Source organism: Solanum dulcamara, chromosome 1 (assembly GCF_947179165.1).
Source record: "Solanum dulcamara chromosome 1, daSolDulc1.2, whole genome shotgun sequence".
Taxonomy (NCBI): domain Eukaryota; kingdom Viridiplantae; phylum Streptophyta; class Magnoliopsida; order Solanales; family Solanaceae; genus Solanum; species Solanum dulcamara.
This window is the reverse complement of record NC_077237.1, coordinates 73,187,577-73,209,067: the sequence shown is the minus strand read 5'-3', so window position 1 is coordinate 73,209,067 and position 21,491 is coordinate 73,187,577. Positions and strand designations below refer to the sequence as shown.

At 31.9% G+C, this 21,491-nt stretch overlaps 1 protein-coding gene across 1 annotated transcript; it reads right to left on the bottom strand.

The window, feature by feature from the left end:
- Positions 1–4,402: 4,402 nt before the first annotated feature.
- On the bottom strand, positions 4,403–5,353 carry LOC129888807 (dehydration-responsive element-binding protein 3-like). Its single transcript, XM_055963826.1, has one exon. The coding sequence runs from the start codon at positions 5,189–5,191 to the stop codon at positions 4,538–4,540; it is 654 nt and encodes a 217-aa protein (XP_055819801.1). The 5' UTR covers positions 5,192–5,353; the 3' UTR covers positions 4,403–4,537.
- Between the last annotated feature and the right edge of the window lie 16,138 nt (positions 5,354–21,491).

Genomic DNA, 21,491 nt, shown 5'->3' with positions numbered 1-21,491 from the left:
AATTTCATATAAGGGTCCAATCATGGGACCTGCAAATACTTAATTTGTGTCGGAACAGGACAACCGATCCAAGATTTATGTCGGTATATAACACCCAATTTAAATATTTGTGGGAATGTGACACCCGATCCAATTATATATCAAAATATGACATCTGATCCAATTATGTGTCAAAATGTGACACCTGATCCTATTATACAAGAAAACACAATTACATTCAAAAATCAACATTATATTACCAAGAACAAGTTCATCACAACGCAGGCCAGCTAATGGTTATTTCATATAAATTCAACATGCTTCCTTATTCATATACACACATGCATACCATGAAGTAATTTAGCAAGTACATGAAACCTATACAGGAAACAAAACCATCACTTAATTCGAATTCGAGCTTTAACCACTTAAGATGCAAAAACTTTCCCTTTCTGGATTCGTTCTCCTTGTTCTTGGTCTAAAACATGTCACATATACACAAAGGATAAATATAATGGCCTAATTCACATGCATTATAACATAATTACCCTCCTAGGCCAAAACCTATGATCCTAATCCCACCCTAGGGCTATTTCCCACCATTAGTTTCAGTTCAAACCCTCCCCCAATGATTACCAACCATAGTTTCTAGGAATTAAATTATGAAGTAAGAGAGTGATTTACTTACGTTAGATGCAAACATGGTGGAAATCAGCAAAAAATCGCCCTAGGTTGCTTCTGATCTCTTAATAACGAAGTGGGAGTCAAAATAACCGTTTTGGAGGTTTTTTTCCATTTTAAGTCGCGACTATCCTGCCACAGCGGGATCATCTCGCTCTGGCGGCCCCACTCTGGTGGAATAGGTGGAGATAGTGAGCTCGGGACTTGAGCTCCAAACTCCCATTTTACAACATAGTCCTATCCCATGGCATCTTAAATCATACCTTTCACGCCAAGTCCAATTTTGAGAGTTTTACTTACCCGAATGCAATTTTGCGAAGCCGTAAATGCTCTGTATCGTCTTGGATATCAGCTAACTAAATCAGATTACTGATTTGATCCTCCACCTATCACAAGGTCATCCCAGACCTCGCCTGACTCAAAATTCATCCAAATCTAGCTTAGACTCAAATTTTTCGAAGTTACTATCCAAAATATTCTAGCTCAAATTCCTTTTCCATTGGCCTATTCATAACAACGGAGACAAGTCGTTACACATACGAACTCCAGAAGATGAGGGGGTGGTGTGGTGGGCATATCAATATGACAATCAAAATTTATATTTTGGATTGTGGGAGACAACGAAACAATATCGAAAAACCTACCTTTGACCACCACCGCTACCATCGTGATTTTCTTCATTTACTCCCCATTTTGAATTATGATTTTCTTTAAAACCCAAAGAGAAGAAGAAATATAGTTGAAATTCATAAAGAATTGAACTTTAATTCAATGGGGTTAAATAATTGAAGGTGATATAGTGATAGTGAAGAATAAAGAATCGATAGTGAAGGTGTCCGTACATAATTTTTTCGATGAGATGAAAGATAAAGTGGGTGGAATTTAGTGACAAAGAATATATAAGTATTAGAGAATTTTAGTAATTAATTTAGAAATTAATTAGTGTGAAACAGAGTTAACAAAAGAAAAATTAATTAATAAAGATAAAAACAAAAAAAATATAAAAAATTATAATTTTTGACGTGGCGTTGATGTGACGTTAATGTGGCAGGGAGTTTAACACACGACATATTGTGAGAGTTTTGTTACACCTCTTAAGGTAGTATTAAATTCACTTCTAAGTAGTAAATGCGTGTAATAGGTCGTCATGATAATTTAAGTATGTAACTTACTTTTCACGACAAGTTCATAAAGAAATTTATGCCTTTTTCCATTAGTAGCTCAATCCGTTTTCTTTCTTTTTTTTCATATTCCTAAATTTTATAAGTAATTATATTTTCTCAATTATTAATATGAAATTTTGATTGCACATTTATTAATCTACTCTTCAAATTAAGTTTCACATAATTCATCATCAAACCCTTCAAACGTAACTAAATTTATATCGTCATTACTTTATGGGCTTACCTATGTATTCATGTATTAATTATGTGTCATGTACCCATATGACCAAAGTATTTATGGTCACCAAAACCATATTAACACAAGCTTTTAGTTTGTTGTGAATCTCCAATGGATAAAGTAGTGAGTAAAGCCTCACGTCATCACTCCGACATTTTCATATTAATCTCTTTAAACCATTAGCTCCAATACTAAATTGTAGATCTAAGACAACAAAAAATTACTCGTAACACACATCGTAAACATTTTCCGTTTAATATTTTGAACAAAATTTGACATTATTAAGAATATTTTATATTTATGCAGTTTTTTTCTTTTAATTATCAATGTGAAAACTAAGGTTCGCATATCTTCTTTTGAAACTAATTAAATTCCACATGGTCCATCATCACACCTCACGAACTAAATCACGTATATGTTTGATCATCGCCTCATAGGCTTATTTGGATATTTACTTTGTGCTATCCACATCGTTTGTACTCAACTCATTGAACCATTAGCTTTAATTTGACACCAATTATTAGCTAAAGCAGTTCAAATACACAAGTGCTTAATATGATACTATGATATTATCTATCGAGTCAAACTCACACGATTTTTTCTAAAAAATCTCAATTATATTATTTTAACTGTCAATATAAAATTTTATTCACGTACCTAATAAAAACACAACTTGATTAGGATCAACTTATATTTATGATAAAAAGTTGCAAGTTATTGTCTTATATATAGGCACTAAAAGATAACATACATCTAATTTTTTTTAGAGAAAATCTCTCATGATGACTATTTCATTTACAAAATTGGGGGGTGTGGTGTTAGTGGATGAGAGCATCAACGTTTAAGGGATGGGTTGGCACACAATTTTTGTGTGAGTGTTGACAATACAAAAAGGCCTAAAATGGACGAATAAGAGGGAAACATATGTTCAACTAGATTAATGAGAGCATCCACTACAATCAGAGATCAAGTTGACAATCCAATACGTGGCTGATCAAGATTCAATGTCAATGGGGTTGCACAATCATTTTCCATTTAAGATACCTCCACACTCCCCAGTATCACCCAATTCATTCAAATTAAAACAAAGATAAGTAGGAGACTAGTAATTACCTTTTTTAAAAAAAAAACAAAAAACTAACAAGGGTAGTTGTTTGGAAGGATAAGAGATGGAGGTTGTTCAAAGGGTAAACATTCTCAACCTTCAACTCTATGTAAATTGTGGGTTTGAATTATCAAAATAGCAAAAAAGGCAAAAACTCGATAAAAAAAAAAAGAGGTTGTTGAGAAGTAAACACCATAGTGAATACTACTCATGGAGTCACTGGTTCAAGTATTAAATTGAAGTGTGAAAATGACATGGTAAGAGGCCTATGGAATTTGATCATTGTATAGGTAGCCCCTACCCACTTCTCTTCTATTCTCTTCTCTTCTTTTGCTGGTGCTAGTTATCTATTTATAGAAAGAAAGAATCATAGATTCTCTTAGAAGAGAAATGTGACTAGCTAGACAAATTATAACCAACTGTCAAATGTAAACATCACTTTTTAACTCCCTGGCTGTAGCGCGTACGGGACCAGTAGCTGTGCAAGTTTTCCCAGGACGAAACAGTTTAGCACAATGCCCAACCACGAGTCCGAAACCTATTTGAGCTATAAAGATACATAATTGATACAAATAAGTCATATTTTAAAAATAAACTTAAAATAGGCTTAGTATATAAAATTTTCAAACGGCAGACATTAAAGCTGTTAACGTCTAATTTTGATATAAAATAAAACTTTTCTTCTACTTTATAAAACGAAAGAAATTCTTTCACTTTATAAAAAAAATTTACTTTATCAAACTTTTCACTTTTTTCCTCAAATTTCATAGCTCTACATTGATCTCCAACTCCGACAACCCAATAATTCAACCCCACGTTAAAAATTTGAAGGGTCGAGTAATCATATGTATTTGCACTTAATTTTTTCTCACTTAATGACCAATAATTAATTAAACGACGGATATGGAGGGTGAGAGAGAATATTTTATACATCCAAACCGTAGCTGGTAATGAAAATCCTAATGATTAAGCAGTAACATTTTAAAAAATATATATAATTAAAGCTAAAGTGATATAACTTATAAAATCATATTAGTTTTATTTATAAACTTTTTTTTAAAAAAGAAAGATATTGTGAACTTGAACCAATCTAAAACGGAATATTTTTAGATTCAAATCGACCTTTGAATTTTTAATGTATGGATTATTGGGTTGTCAACCAATGTAGGACTAAGAAATTTGAAAGATGTGATTGTTACATGACATTGGATATGATCCTATATAGAAAAATATGTATAGAAAGCAAAAGTTGTTTTATTCATAAACATGAAAGAAGAAGAATTGTAAATATGAACAGAGCATACCATATGAAGTAATCCAAATGTGAAGAAAAAATAAATAAAGAGTAAAAAAATAATAATCCAAATGTAATCAAGTCCATTTCATCGTCTCGAATCTGCTAGTAGGAATTAGAGTCTCTCCCATGGTTGTATGCTCAAATAAATACCCACAAAATTCGCCGTCGAATTCAGACGGCGGTGGATACAGCCATCCATCAGCCGAGTCATTCAACTTCAACTCTTCCGAATCAAAAATCCCCTCCAAACTTGGTAACTCTATAATCTGACCTAGTTGATCTTCCGATGCTTCTGCTGTTGTTGTCTCCTCTATCGACGACGCACTCAATGAAGAAGAAGAAGAAACAGAGGAGTTTAGTTCATCCATAGCAGCTGCTTTTGCAGCGGCAGCTTGAACATCTCTAGGTGAAATTGAAGCTGGACGAGGCAGTGATTCAACGAGTTGAGGAAAGTTTAGAATCGCTGAATTCCCTTTGATACTAAGCGCAGCTACGTCATGTGCTCTTGCAGCCATTTCAGGGGTCGGATAAGTGCCGAGCCAAATTCGCGATTTCTTACGCGGTTGTCGAATTTCAGAAACCCATTTTCCCCAACTTCGCATTCGAACTCCTCTGTAAACTGGGTAAGTTCTGTTGGAGTAATCATTATGATCTCTTCTCCGCTTCGCCATGTGTTTCTCTTCTGTTTTTGACATAGAAATGGAGGATGATTCTACAACTTTAGCCATTAATAAAATGGTGATTGAAATCCGCAGTTACTGCATTGCACAGCTGCTTAGAGTATGTATCGAATGCCAAAAAAGTAGGACATACATATTATATGAACAGACAAGGAGTGAGAGAAAGAAATTAGAGTATAATTCAACTTACCATAATAATGAGAATGAAAGAGAGAGACACTTTAGGTGAATAGTGTCGTGTGTATACCCTTATTGAAAAATTATTGTGTTTCAATTTATATAAATTCATTTTGCTTTCTGGTTTAAAAAGAAATTACAATTTTTTATATTTATTAATAATTTAATTTTAAGATGTTATTTTACTTTTAACAAAATGACGTAAAATCACACAAATATTTATGATTTAATTTAAATCATAAATTTCAAAAAAACTACCGCGAAAATAATTATTATAAAAATTTACATACTTTTTATCAGATTTCTATCTATCCACTACAGAGGGAGAAAGAGAGTGACAGAAGGAACGAGCGTCTTTTTTCCTCATCTCCTATTTGATACAAGTTTTTAAGCTCCTATTAATCCAGATTAAGTGAAGGAAGGAACAAAAAGTTTAAATTTGAAATTTTTAATTGAAAAGTGTTAAGTTCAATCAAGAAAATATTGTCTCACAAAAAATCAGTAATTATCAATCATGTCATGAGACACGTAATAAAATTTTTCTACCCAATCACACAATACGTAATACCTTGTTTGGATGGTTGTTACCTGATGTATTGTATATATATTGTATTGTTGGTAATGTTTGTTTTGATTGTTATTTGAATTTTATTATATTGTATTGTTTAATTTATTGTTAGATCGACGAAAAGTCTTATTTTGTGTGATCACACGTTATCTTAATATTATTTACTTATTTTATCTTTATTTATTATTTAATAGTCGTATTTTATCTTTATTCTGTATTTTTATAATAGCTTTACTCCGTCTCTTACTTTTCTTATAGGTTTTTCATTCAAATTGTTAATGCGTGACACTATGTAATGACGAAAAATGATATAATCTATTCAAACATTATATTCATTAAAATAATACAGTATAATATAATATAACACAATTATAATACGATATGATATATTATGAAATCATACCTAACAACCATTCAAACAAGTTGGAATTAAAGATTACACCAGTGATATTCAAGAGAGGAAATTTCACATTACCACTTTCACTAACGAAGTGGCGATATAAATAGGAAAAATTACTAGGAAAAATATTTTTTAATAAATAATTACTGATTTTAGCAATATTTTTTATTTATTACCATTTATAGCAATATATAGCAATATTATGATATATTTACTATGTATTAAAAGTGAATTATGCAATATAAATGTATTATAAGTGTTTTAAAATATATTATACTTGTTTGGTAAGAAATTGACACAATGTATTATAAGTGTATTAAAGTATGTGATAAATAAATTATCCACAAATAAAAATTGTATTATATGAGTTTTATAAATTATTTTCGCTAATATGTATTAAAATTGTATTATAAGTGTTTAGTGGGAAAAAAATTATTGCTATAAATGATAAATATTTTCTTAATGTAGTATATGTAAATTTCCCATATAAATACGTCAGGAGAGTGTAATTGGACACCTATTCACATAAAAGTTTCTTTCTTATGTGTAAAAATAGTACGTAACTTTTTAAAAAAACAACAAAAAGTATATTTAATAAGCTTACGTTGCTTGAAAACAACATAAAGTGAAAATTAATTTTGGAATAGAAATTAAAGCTTTAAAATGATACGTCTCAAACTTAAATTTATTCATAAGCTAAATTGTGACATTAAGTCAGACATCACGCTGCACAAAATAAATTTTATCAAGTACCGTTATATTTCAATATCGAGAGATTAATGAGTACAATAATATTTCCAATTTAAATTACTAACAAATAATGGTTGATTTAGCTAATTGAAAAGGTGTTCTATTGATGAACACAAACGTGTACTGTGGGCTTTTGCAGCGCAACATCATAATCATCCACGTATTATTAGTGATGTCTGTATATTAGTGATGTGACGTGTGAAGAAGTTGTAGAAGTGAAGATATACACAAGTTATATTTAAGAATTTTTTTTTTTAAAAAAATAAATTGGGTCAATAATTTAAGAAATGTGGAGATTGAAGATGATGTTGCACATCATAATGAAGCGGGATAGGTCAAATGAAGGTTCGCGTCCGAGTGTAAATTTTATAGAGTGATTATACATGATAAGGCATGGGATGGCCTCTGTGGCGGATGAATTGAGGAAAGTGAGGTTGAGATGATCTGATCATGTGAATAGTAGGTGTGTGGATGCACGATTAATTAAGTAGATGTGAAAGGTTAGTTATAATAAGTTTCAGGTGAGGTAGGGATAGGCCAAATAAGAACTGAGGAGAGATGATTAAACACGATGATACATCTTCAGTAAACTGAGGATATGATCCTACACAGGAAGGTTTGAAGGCGAGGATAAAAATAGTAGTTTGTAGCCAAATGTTGTTATACTTTTATGTGGGTGAGGTATGGAAAAATCTCTTATTTTCTTGTTTCTCCTTATTTAATAGTACTAATTTTTGAGTATGTGTGTTGCATGTGTATTCCATACTAATTAATTTAACTATTTTAAAATACGGAAAAGGGCCAAAATTACCCCCGAACTTTGAAAAATAGTTTATTTATGCCCTTCGTTCTACTTTAGGGCCAATTATACCCCTACCGTTATACTTTGGGCCAAATATGCCCTTGAGTATAACAGAATGCCACGTGTCAGTTTCTCAGTGGTCAACTTATTTCCCCTTTTAAATATATTTTTTTAATTTTTTTTAAATCTGTTTTTAAAACCATTTTTTTAAAATAATTTTTTTAAAAAAATCTATTTCGTTTTTTTATCTATTTTTAAATCTGATTTTTAATTTATTTTTTAAAATCTGCTTTTTAAATATATATTTTTAAATCTGTGAATGCAAATTTATTTTAAAAACAAATTTAAAATAAAATAAAATAAACATATTGTAAAAAATACATAAAAAACTGATTTTAAAAAAATAAATTAAAAGGCAGATTTAAAAATAGATAAAAAAAAACGAAATAGATTTTTTTAAAAAAATTATTTTAAAAAAATTATTTTAAAAACAGATTTAAAAAAAATTAAAAAACATATTTAAAAGGGGAAATAAGTTGACCAATGAGAAACTGACATGTGGCATTCTATTATACTCAAGGGCATATTTGGCCAATAGTATAACGGTAGGGGTATAATTGGCCCTAAAGTAGAACGAAGGGCATAAATAAACTATTTTTCAAAGTTCAGGGGTAATTTTGGCCTTTTTCCGTTTAAAATATTATTGTAAGTGTGGAATGAATTGCACAGAAATTGAAGAGAAAAGATATAAGCTCTAATGGATAGTGAGTTTATTCAATCGATGTTATTATTATTATTATTGCAAGACACATTATACTGAATTATTGCTATCGAATGAATTTCAAAAGTAATATTCAAACAACTTTAATTATGCAATTTTTATATTACATTATATTCTACTTGAAAAAGTTTATTTTAATATGTCACAACACAAAATTCATATGTCTATTATGGTTGCAAAATATTTCATATTTTAAAGTTTTTGTCCTTTTTCTAAAAAATTGTAGTATAAAGAAGTTTTTGTCAAATGAAAATAATATTTTGCAAAAATTATACATAAATTTGATCAACATATATTTTCTTTACGATGACTAGTAGATTATTATCATTTTGGTAGCGTACATCTACACAAAGCAGTTATTATAACTGATTAATTAACTACTAGAAAAATGTGATTTACATGGCGAGTTTTACACGAGGATTAATTTTGCAAGAATTTCCTACGGATTTACATGCAGATATTTAAAATTCGTAGGTTATAGAATATATTACCTGTGAAAATTATTTTTCCAGAAAAAAGTTTAACTTTTTTACAAATAATATTTAATATTTGTTAAAATTAATAATTTATAATCTATTATTGCTAAAAAATGAGGGCTCTCAAATTTGGAGGCCTTAGACACATGCCTTTTTTTTAAATACTGTTGAGTTGCCCCTGAACCCTTTCATAAGTAAATTCGCAAGTAATCAAACAAAAGTAAATTCCTTTGGTACATTGGAGCAAAATCCCCAGGTAAAGCTACCGCAGACTTAGTTGGGGATATTTACCTAGAAATTTTATTAGTTGGGGAACGACTGAATACCCGTTACAAAGGTCAATTTGTCCCCAACGACACCAAAAAAATAGGTTAAACTTCTAAATCGCCCACTTGCAGTTGACTAACATTTCTTTTCACTGTGCTTTCTCCGAAAAAAAATAATTATAGAATTGAATTCGCTTTTCAAGAAAATGCTTGTAATTACCTGAGATTTTAATTCTATGAATTTAGTTGGGGATTTATTTCATGAGGATTTACTTGGGAACTTGTTATATGGAGATTTACATAGGAATAATGTTATTGCAGATTTAGTTGGGGATTTGTTTCATGGGAATTTACGTGAGGATTTTCATACCTGGAGAATTACGTGGATATTTATTTTTAATTTTATTTTGGAACATCCTCTTAATTAAATATATTTAAGTAACTGGATCTTCTATTCATGGTCCGAATCAGTGAAATAATTTTACATATCACTTGTACTATCAATTCTTATTTAGAGCAGTTATAATATAAAATATTTATTGTGTTATTCAAGGTATTCTTATAAGTATCACATTATAGAAAAAAAAATCTTATTTATAACATCTAATTCCAGAAAATCTTATATTTTCTTCTTGAAAACGGTCAATTAACCATTGAAGAACTAAACGTAATTTTATTCACTTAGTCATATTTAAAGAAAAAATAAATACATTCTAATATGTTACATAAAGTATATTTGTTTTAAATATTATTTTATATTGAATGATCTTTTAATTTTATTTTGAAATATCCTCTTCAGTAATATTATCGAAGTTACTGATTATATACTATTAATTCTTATTTAGAGAAATTATAATATAAAATCTTTAATGTGTTATTCAAGGTATAAATATAAATATCTCATTATCAATTTTTCTCTTAAAATATCTAATTTTCAAAATTATATTCTTAGGCTTTTTATCTTGAAAGAAACAAAAACATATTATATGAACAATTCATTTAGCAGTGAAGAGTTCAACATAAATTTTGTAAGTAAAATGGTTATTTCAAAAGAATTATTATTTTTAAATTAAAAAGGTTTTAAAAGTGTAATGGAAAAGCTATGTATTTTTTGGAAAGTTGGCAAAGAAAAATGAAGTATTGACACATAATAACAAATGGCTTCTTGCATGAAGCTTTATGGACACTTGTCACTTGATTAAGCTTCTCTTTGGCCTATAAAAATGGCATTTATCCTTTGAAATGAATAATATTAATTAATTTATTGATTCTTATATCTTTATTTAAATAGAGAAGACTTGTTTAATACTGGAGAAACATTTCACATTGTTTATTAGTTTTTTAGGACATTGTCCAGACTCAAGTATTAATTGTGTTCTACTTCAAAATCTTATAGTAGTAATATCCATCTAATTTTCAATACTATTGTTTTGCTAAATACTAAGTTATATTATTGTGATATTTAATTGTTCCCCAACAATCTAAGAAACTATGGCAGCAAATTCTACTCCGGAAACTATTTCTGATACTACAAATGTTGGTACTAACGCCGCTACTCCAACTCCGATTGTTCTACCATATGCTAAGCCATTTTTGGACGTGTCAAATATTAAAATTTTTGCTAACGAAAATTTTAAAAGATGGTAAGAACGTGTTTTCTCTTTACTCGATGTTCATGGTGTCGCACATGCTTTAATACATCCTCATCCAGATGCAAATGTTGATAACAAAATTATGGAGTCATGGCAACATGCCAATAAGGTATGTCGACATACTATATTGCAAACTATTTCTAACGAACTTTTTTGATGTGTATCGAAGCAAAAGTTATTTGAGAAACCTTAATTAAGAAATTCACCGCTGAAGATGCTTCCAAACAAAAGTTTGTAATTGGAAGATATTATCAATGGCAAATGAGTGACGTGAAGGAGAAGAAAATTTAAATCAATGAATATCAAAAATTGCTTGAGGACTTAAAGGCGAAGGAATTTCTCTACCAGAAAAATTTGCTACTAAAGTGTTGATAGAAAAATTGCCTGAATCATGGAATGATTATAAAAATAACCTGAAACACAAGCAAACAAATTTCACTATAGAAGAAATAGTGACTCACATTTTAATTGAATATACTAACAGAAAGGAGTCTTTTAACTAAACAACTAGCTCTCAAGGCAAATTTAGTGCAAGATCAAGGCAACAATAATAACAAGTATGATAATAAGTCTCATGATTACAAGCCTAATAACCTCAATTTTAAGAAAAAGAAAAGTTGTTGTTTTACTTGTGGAAAATCAGGTCATCATGCAGTTCAATGTAGGAAAAGAGTTAAAAATAAAGAAAAAGATTACCCTTCCAAAACAACTTAGCTGAAGGAGATGATATTATTACAACTGTCATTTCTCAAGTGAATCTTGTAGCACATATAAAAGAATGGGCGGTAGACTCTGGGCTACTTTGCACAGATATGCAAATCGAGAAGCATATACCTCCTATATACCAATAGGAGATGACAATGAAGTAGTCTACCTTGGAGACTCAAGAATTGCTAAAGATTGGGTAAAGATAAAGTGCTCCTGAAACTCACTTTAGGGAAAACCTTAGCCCTCATGGATGTGCTACATATTCCTATAATGCGAGCAAGTCTGGTTTCTGTAGTTTTTCTAAACAAAGCTGGAATCAAAGTTTCATTTGAATCTAATAAGATCATACTAACAAAAAATAATGTGTTTGTGGAAAAAAGGCTATTGTAATAAGGGACTTTTTGTACTCAATGTTTTCAATAACAATGTATCTACTTCTGCTTACATGGTTGGTTGATTCTATTTTTTTTATGGCATGCTAGATTATGACATGTTAATTTTTCATATATAAAGAATACGCAGTCTCTTGGTTTAATATCTAATTTAGATTCAAATAATTTTGATAAATGTAAAATATGTGCTGAAACTAAAATTACTAAAAAAATCATATTTTTCAGTGAATAGAGAAACTGAATTGTTATCTTTAATTCACACTGATTTGGGTGACTTGAAACAGACTATGACTAGAGGTGATAAAAGATATTATGTGATTTTTATTGATGATTTTTCTAGATTTACAAAGTTGTATTTTCTTAGAAATAAGGATGATGCATTTGATGCTTTTATATCTGATAAGACTGAAGTTGAAAATCAGCTTAGTAGAAAAATTAAGAGAATTAGATCGGATAGAGGTGGATAATATATTTCTTTAAATGATTTTGTGAAAAAGAAGAAATTATTCATGAAGTAACTTTGCCTTATTCGCTTGAGTCAAATGGAGTAGCTGAAAGGAAAAATAGAATTTTGAAAGAACTGATGAATTCCATGTTAATTAGTTCTAATGCTCCTGATGTCTTGCCTTAATTGGTCTTGATATTGACCGAAGTCATTGAGCCTTGGCTAGATTCACCATGTAAATCCCTATTCAAGACCGAGCCACTCAAACCATCAAACTAAGGGACTACCACCATACCCACCTTTAATATTAAGTGTGTTAATAATATCAAAGTTTATTTTTTTCTTATAAAAATAAGATTAACATAGAAATTAAAATGCTACCATACATGATAGTACTAGTTATGTTTGTTTTAAGGCGGAATGACCTGAGAGACTCATGTGCTTGGATCTGTTTGTCACCTGGATTTTTCTACTCACGATTTTGAGAACTGAACACTTAAAGTTATTAAAACACATTATTTTAAACCACCTTTTAATGTGTCTTTCAATCGTGCTGATGTGGATATCATTTCGCTATCCACGCCAGATAAAATTGTCACATCATTTATAAATTACAACATTATTTTCATCATTACAAATTTTATTTTATTTTTAAAAAAATATTCTCAAACTCATCTCCTAAAATAGCTTGTTAATGGTGATTCTCTCCCTTTTCTTTCTTGATTTCTTCAATTAACTAGAATAATTTTTAAGACTTCCATTTTATCTTCTTCTTCTGCACCCTCCCTTTTTTTCTTTCCTTATAATTTTTTTGTGTTGAAGAGGAAATTAGAGAACGTGACTAAAATGAGGAATGAGAGAAAGAAAAGAAGGGAGACTACAATGAAAATCATCGAAAATTCTATAGATAAATTGCCTTCAATTTTGATAGCATTAGACAATATTTTCAAAGATCCATCTAAAACTTGCCTCTCTTTCACAAACAAGAACCTCCCACTCTTTTGCGCTTTTTCTTCCGCTCATATATAATTAACACCATTTCTTCCGCTCATATATAATTAATACCATTTTTTCTAATTATTTTAGAACTTTCAAATACCTACTTTTGAATTCAAACGTCATAATTAAAGAGGGATCATTATATAAAAAATCATACTATAATAAGGGAAGAAGAAATAGAGAGGCTAAAATGTTTTGCGAGAAATTGGGGAGTAAGTATATGTATTTTTCGATCATTTCTTTGTTGACAAAGTAGTTGCAATTACCTTCTATAACGATTCAAACCGTCATTATTTAGGTGAGACCAAGTATTTTGTGAACTAAGTTGACTGAAATTGTACCATTCCTCTATAGCAGGAGTATTCCGCCACAGCAATGCCACCATGGCGGTATAGAACCCGCCATAGTGGGATAGTCGGGGACAGAATTAAAAGACGTAAATTTTTATTTCATCCTTCTTTTCTTAAGTGTCAAAATAGGTGAGGGTAACTCTAGAAACCTTCAAAAAGCTTCTCTTAGCTTAGAGAGAAGGGAGGAAGAGAATTCTAGCATAAGGGAGGCTACACACCATAGATTTCATGACGTCTCTATTGTTTCTCTTTTCGGAAGTCAGAAATCATGTGATAGTCCTTCTACAGCTTCTTGGTGCCCAGGTAGGCTAAGTTTTTATTAATTGAGTAGTTGTAAATCTGTTCCCATTCATACTCTATCATAAATTGACGAGATATTTCATGCTTAAGGCATCGGGCACGGAGTTTGGATGGCTAAAAGATGGTATTACTATGTAGGACAGGATTTTATGTGTATAAGTATCATGATTAGCTTGTGACTAGTGATAGAAGTCACACACTTGAATGTAAACCTTGGTAATACCCATTGAGAGGGCTAATGACTCTTTGTGAGATTAAGTGTCGGGTAATGGCCAGTCTGTTAAGAGATTCTAAGGCTTGTGTTAATCAGAGGGGGAGGTTCAGTACTATTTATTGATTTATACCAAGGGATAAGCTGTATGTATAATTATAGGTGATGGTTACTTCCTGTCTGGGTTATATATGCTTGTTACTGCAATTGATAATATTGCCTGCATGTATGAGACTAGGAAAAAATGTAATAAACTTAATGAAATGACTATTGTGATCAATTGCATATAATAAAAAGGATACTTGATTGTGCAAATTGTGAACTATTCTTTGTTATTTGTGATTGTGATTATGATATTTGGATTGAGTACTACACTAGTATATATTAGATTGGGTGTCACATCGATACATATTTGGATCGGGTACCATATTAGTACATATTTAATTGGGTTTCATGCCAACACATATTGGATCAGATTCCACCGGTAAAAACCAATAGTTTGGGTATGAGTTCCATGAGAGAACCATTATTGATTGAATAGTTGTTATTGACTATGAGTTTATGTGTGAGGACTGTTGTACTTGAAATTGGCACAACTGTAATTAAGAAGACCCATCCTATGTAATAGTTAATGTGAGATAACCAAAAGTTTAAATATTATCTGTGTTATTACATTGCAGTAGAATTGACACTGTAAAACTGTATGTTGCTCCTGACATGGTAGTTAGTGATGTAATTCCCGCATATGCTTGTTGTGTCATGTTGTGGTGGTTAGATATGTTCCAATATTTCAGATATAGGAGAGTACAAGTAAGAATCAGAATGGTCGACATGGGAATAAAGTGACTAGGTTAAACTTTATGAAGAAAGTCTAGTCCGGGGTGGTTTGTAAGCCTTGCTATGGTATACAGTGTGGTCAATGACCGGATTGTTGTAGTGGGAACCTATTTAAAATATAGTAAGTGGACTTGATAATTTTGGGTGATATGTAGTTGGAAACCCTCCATGTTTGATAGAAGGACTAGACCTTGATCTGTATTAGGGTTGACAGTGAACCAATTAGAAGGGATAAGTACTAGGCTTGAATGAAATTAATGAGGTGATTGAGGATGGTAGAATTTGTGAATAAAGGTTGGGCGGTATATTTCTTAAATGCATCCTTCTTCATGTTGATTGATGTATATTATGCGGCGGTTAGTAGGTTGATTGATGATTCCTATCAGTATTTGTTGTTTGTACTGATACTATTCTTGCTGCTACAAAATAAAAGATGAGTACAAGTCATGAATGTGGACCAAAAATATATATAATAACTGGCTAGTCTCAAAAAGTAAAAGACAGGCCATCCATACTGAAGGAGACACGAATGATCCAAAAATGCTAAGTACTTATCCTAGTCTCCGAAGCTGGCTGCAATAGGCTTGATCTATCCACAACAGTAGCTAGTGCTCAGTCCTGCATCACGAAAGTAGATGCAGAGTCTAGTATGAGTACCAAGACAATAGGTACCCAGTAGGCATCTGTAACACCCCGGATTATTTTTGCAAAGACTCGAACACTTCTTTACGTGTGTGTAGACTCGAACCGAAGGACTTGTAATTTTATATATGACTTAGGATCAATTCCTAAGTATTTGAAGAGTATTAGATGTGATTTATGGTCATAAGGGATCTCTAACACCAAGCCGAGTCTAAAGAACTCTAATCGATTAAGTTTTTGGATGAGCTAGTATAAGGGTCAACTTCAAACAACCATATCTACTAGAATAATATGTATTGGGTGGACCATGAACCATCAAATTAAAGGTCTTCGAGTCTTCTTTCTAACGCTACCAAGATTGCATTTCTCGGAATTCTGAGTCAAAAGTTATGACTATTTTTTGGAGTTCTGAGTCCAAATGAGGCCAGATTTGATTGAGTTTTGAAAAGAGTCCAATGAGACTAAATGAGTTGATTTGAAAAAATAAGTCCTAAGAGACTAAATGAGTATTTTGATTATTTTACTCACTTTATAGATATGAGCATATTGAGTCTAGGGAGGATTATCGAGCAGCGGATTGGGTAAGAATATAGTCCATACTCGTACTAATAACTACGTCGCCAAATGTAGGAGAGGATTAGACCGTTAAAGTCGGATGTTTCCTAAATTACTGTCCTGACATGATAGGACTTGATTGGTTATGGATCCATGATTGTTGATTCATTCTTACTCTGGCAAGGTATGAATAGACGTGGCAACAACGTTGGCTTGTTGTACTATCGCTTGCTCATATGGTGATAGTTGTCGATTAAACAAACTCCTAATTGAGTGGATTGTGCTTGATATTATTGGTTTGATTAAGATTGTGTCTGATGGAGTTGATTTGTAAATTATTGCTAAATTCTAATTTATCTATCTATTGAATTGAGTCCTTTGACTTTGTTGTTGAGTTGATTATATATGATTGGATTGGATTGGATGGTATGTGATTGGATTGTAAACAATTAGATAGGATTGAATTGGATTATACAAGATTGGATTGGATTGAATATGATTGGATTGGATTGGATGGTATGCGATTCAATTGTAAATTAATGGATTGAATTGGATTGTACATGATTGGATTGGATCGGATTGTATGCGATTGGATTGGATCAGATTGTATATGATTGGATTGGATCAGATTGTATATGATTGGATTGGATTGAATTGTATATGATTGGATTGGATTGGATGGTATGTGATTAAATTGAATTGGATTATATATGATTGGATTGGATTGTATATAAGTAGTCTCTGTCTAAACCGTATTTCTACTTTAGACCTATGACACCTTGATTGAGTGTCTCTTATCTTTATGACTTGAGATATTTGAACTGGTATTGTTTCATTCTGCCATATTACATACTCATACATTCCACGTACTGACGTTCATTTGGACCTGTATCATTTCATGATGTAGAGACAGGTTTAAGAGATCATTAATAGGTGCACCATTGAGGATCTGTTCACACTCAGCTTATTGGTGAGTCCTCCCCTACATTTGGAGGATACCACTTAAGTTATTCTTGCGTTGAGTTAGTCTTTTCATTCTGATTTGAGGTAGCCATGAACCTGTCATTAGCACCAATTAGATAGTAGTGATAGGGGCTTCATAGACTAGATAATGATGGGTCGATTGGGTATTTTATTTCTTGAATTATTCTTGTCAAACTATTTAATGACATAGATTGGAGTTCGATTTATTATCCCATGGCCTTTATTATTTGAGTTAAATTGATGATTTGAATTGCCCACTAAATTATTTCTTTATTTTAAACTTTCCGTTGATTGATTGATATGAATGGATGTGTGATTGGATCAAGTGATTTGCTTGGGGACCAGCAATGGTCTTCGAGTGCCGGCCACATCTAGGGCCCTCCCGGGGTGTGACAAACTTGGCATCAGAGCACAGAGTTCAAGAGTCCTAGGGAGTCTATGAAGCCATGTCTAGTAGAGTCTTGCTTATGGGTGTGTTGTGCACCACACTTATAATCAGAAGGTTATAGGACATTAGGAATAGTTTCACTTCTTTCATATTCTGAGTTCGTGCGATAGAGTTTAACTATATGAAAGTTCCCTTCTAATTCGTGCGTTGCTCATATCCATTCAACTACCCCTCATACTCAAGATGGTTGGAACAATAAAGCTCATATCCTTATTAATAAGTTACTTTATCTTGAGAATGTGAAGAGGCTGCACAAGGCGTGAGAGGAGCCGATTAATGTGCTTAAGTCTGTTGATTTGAAAGAATGCACTCTCATTTATATGGATCGTGCATTGAGCCAGAGCAAGGTGTATCCTAGAATCTCATCTCTAAATCTTGATTCAAATATTATCTTCGAGGGGGAAGTTGTGTATCTAAGTGATAAGTATCACCATCCGATGGAATGTGATGTGAGGCATGGTGAGCTATGATTCGTAGAATGATCTTAGAGTTAGAAAGAGGGAGTTAGAGGAGTAGAACTCAAATAGTGAAAATGGTGGTTGATTGAGGCCCTTAACTAGAGTAAAGTATCTATAAGATGAGTAATAAGGTGTAATGAATGATTGTGATAGTGCTACTTTTAAGATTTAATTTAGTAGGCTTGACATGACATATGCGAGAGAATAAGATATTAACTTGTAAGGAGTACGTGTTATGAATAGATGGGTATGTGACCCTCAGATGTAAATAGTAAATTAAGGCTAAGTCATTTGGTAAGAAGAGACTTAAAATGTGTATATGAGATAGTATAGAGTTGTATGAGGTTCTAATTTTATGAGTTGCTTTGGGTGACTAGTTAGTATCATTTAGTTGATGCCTTTGAGCTAAGGGAGAGATGATAGGGTAATGAACCAAACTAAGTCTTGAGCTTTCGATAGTGATAAGTTGATTAGGATGAGACATCGATGTTTTTCAATCTCACATTTTCCTAACACTTCAGTTGAAGTGATACTCTATTCCTTTCGTGTGTATGAGAACTATGCCCATGGCCTAGACCGATGCGCCCCCCATGTTGATGATAGTAAACTGAGTTGAGCAAGAGTAGATGAGAGAGTGTGAGTGTTTCCTGATTATGATAGTTGTGTTATCCTTGACTAGTTGAGGATAGAGGTGTGGAAGAGGAGCAAGATGAGGCCCTGTGATATGAAATATATAGGTAAGAATATGTTAGTATGTCTCTGGGTAAGAGTTCATGCAATAATGGAGGTAGAAGTGTTAAAGTAGGCTTGAGAATTCTTAGATGTTGTTGAGGTAGTTAGAGTGATAGGCTTGAGTGTGCGGTTTTCACTATGAGAGTGATGGTAGTAGGATATTGATGAATTTTGGGGGAATGATTGGATGTACATGAAGGTTTTTATGAGGCTCAGAAGGAAGGGGAAGTTTGGGCACCGATATATTGGCCTTACAAAATTGTGAAGAGAATTAGGGATATTTGTCATGAATTAGAGTTCGATGGTTGATGATCTAGATGTTTGAATGATTCAATTGATAGAGTTTTGATGTTCTATTCATTCCTAATGATGAGAACGATGAAGGTAATGTCCCTACTCTTGACTTGAACATATTTTCCTATTCTTGAGTCAGAATAGTTGATTGTCTAGATTGTTTGATATGGTCGATTGGTTGATTTGATTGAGTCTCAATTGTTATTTATTCCTTGAGTCCAGCTCTGGTTGACCTTCATTCGAGAATGAATGATCCCAAGGGGGAGATAATCTAACTCTCCACATTTTTTTTGCAAAGACTCAAACACTTCTTTACGTGTGTGTAGACTCGAACCGAAGGACTTGTAATTTTATATATGACTTAGGATCAATTCCTAAGTATTTGAAGAGTATTAGATGTGATTTATGGTCATAAGGGATCTCTAACACCAAGCCGAGTCTAAAGAACTCCAATCGATTAAGTTTTTGGATGAGCTAGTATAAGGGTCAACTTCAAACAACCATATCTACTAGAATAATATGTATTGGGTGGACCATGAACCATCAAATTAAAGGTCTTCGAGTCTTCTTTCTAACGCTACCAAGATTGCATTTCTCGGAATTCTGAGTCAAAAGTTATGACCATTTTATGACAGACTATAATTGTAGAAATTTTAGGCTTGGCGCTGGAGTGGCGCCCGACGCCACTATAGCGCCAGAAACTAGCCTCAGTAGTTTGGCCCATGGCGCGACGCGCCACTAAAGCACTTGCAGGGTTTTTAAGCCCATTTTTCAGATTTCAAAAATTTCAGGATTGGCACTGCAGTGGCGCGACGCGCCACTATAGCGCCAATAGGGTTTTAGCCCATTTTTCCGGATTCTGATGAAGGGCAACTTGGACTTTTTCTCTAAACATATATACACTAACTTGGAATGTTTTGGAATCAATTTTTTCAGTCTTCTCACTTCCAAAGAATCCTAAACTTCATCCCCTCTTATCTTCCAAATCATCTCCAACAAAATTCTCTCAAAAGCTCAATGATTCAAGATCTTCAAGTCATGGCTTTGATTTTCAGTGAGATATTCTTCATTTCCAGGTATGTAAGGCTAACCTAAAATATGGATTGAGTTCTTCCATATGCCCATAGATGTGTTGAATGAAAATTGTGAAAGACTTAAACTTTCTATGAATGTTTTCTTGGATTTTTCCTAAACCCTAGAATATTATTAATATGTGTTAATGATGTCCTTGAGTTGAGTTTGTTGAGATTATGGATTCATGTTTTTATCCACATGAAACTAAGATGAGATTTCTCTTTGTTATAAATTTATCTTGAGGTTGAGATTGATAGTTTTTATGTAAATATTGCTTTCAAAGGGAGATGATGTATTTTTGTTAATGAGTGTGAATGAAATTGAATATAGAGGTAAATGGAGATTTTGGAGAAAGATGTTTGATGATGATGTGAATGATGAGGTTTGATGATGTGGTGAATGATGTTTATTTAATTAAGGAAAATAATTGATGAAGAGGTTATGTTGATGATGACGTTTTGATATGAAATGGATTGGAGTCCAATGTGACTATATGATATGTGATTTGGATAATTTGATTTGATTGGCGTCATATGAGTATAAATGATTTTTGAGAAGGAATTTTATATATTTGATTTGTGAATATTTTTGCATAAGCTATTTATACACTATTTTGAGTTTAAAGAATAATTATTTTCATCTTTGATTTAGAAAGAGTTTAAGCATGATTTGAGTTTGAAAAGTCTCTTAATTATTATTTTGAGTATGAGTATTTGGAGTATAAACGACTTGATAATTTTTATATTAAAACATCTATTTTGAGATTGAGTTGAGTAGTTAAAAACTATATTTTAAATGCATTCATTGAGTTGAGATTGTATCAATTTTAAAGAGAAGAGTTTGATGGTTTGAGATGAGTTGATTTGAAAGAAGGTCCAATGAGGCCAGATTTGATTGAGTTTTGAAAAGAGTCCAATGAGACTAAATGAGTTAATTTGAAAAAATAAGTCTTAAGAGACTAAATGAGTATTTTGATTATTTTACTCACTTGATAGATATGAGCATATTGAGTCTTAGGAGGAGTATCGAGCATCGAATTGGGTAAGA

What these genes read in the sequence shown, in the direction of transcription:
- LOC129888807 (XM_055963826.1), bottom strand. Translation starts at nt 5,191, where the DNA reads ATGGCTAAAGTTGTAGAATCATCCTCCATTTCTATGTCAAAAACAGAA.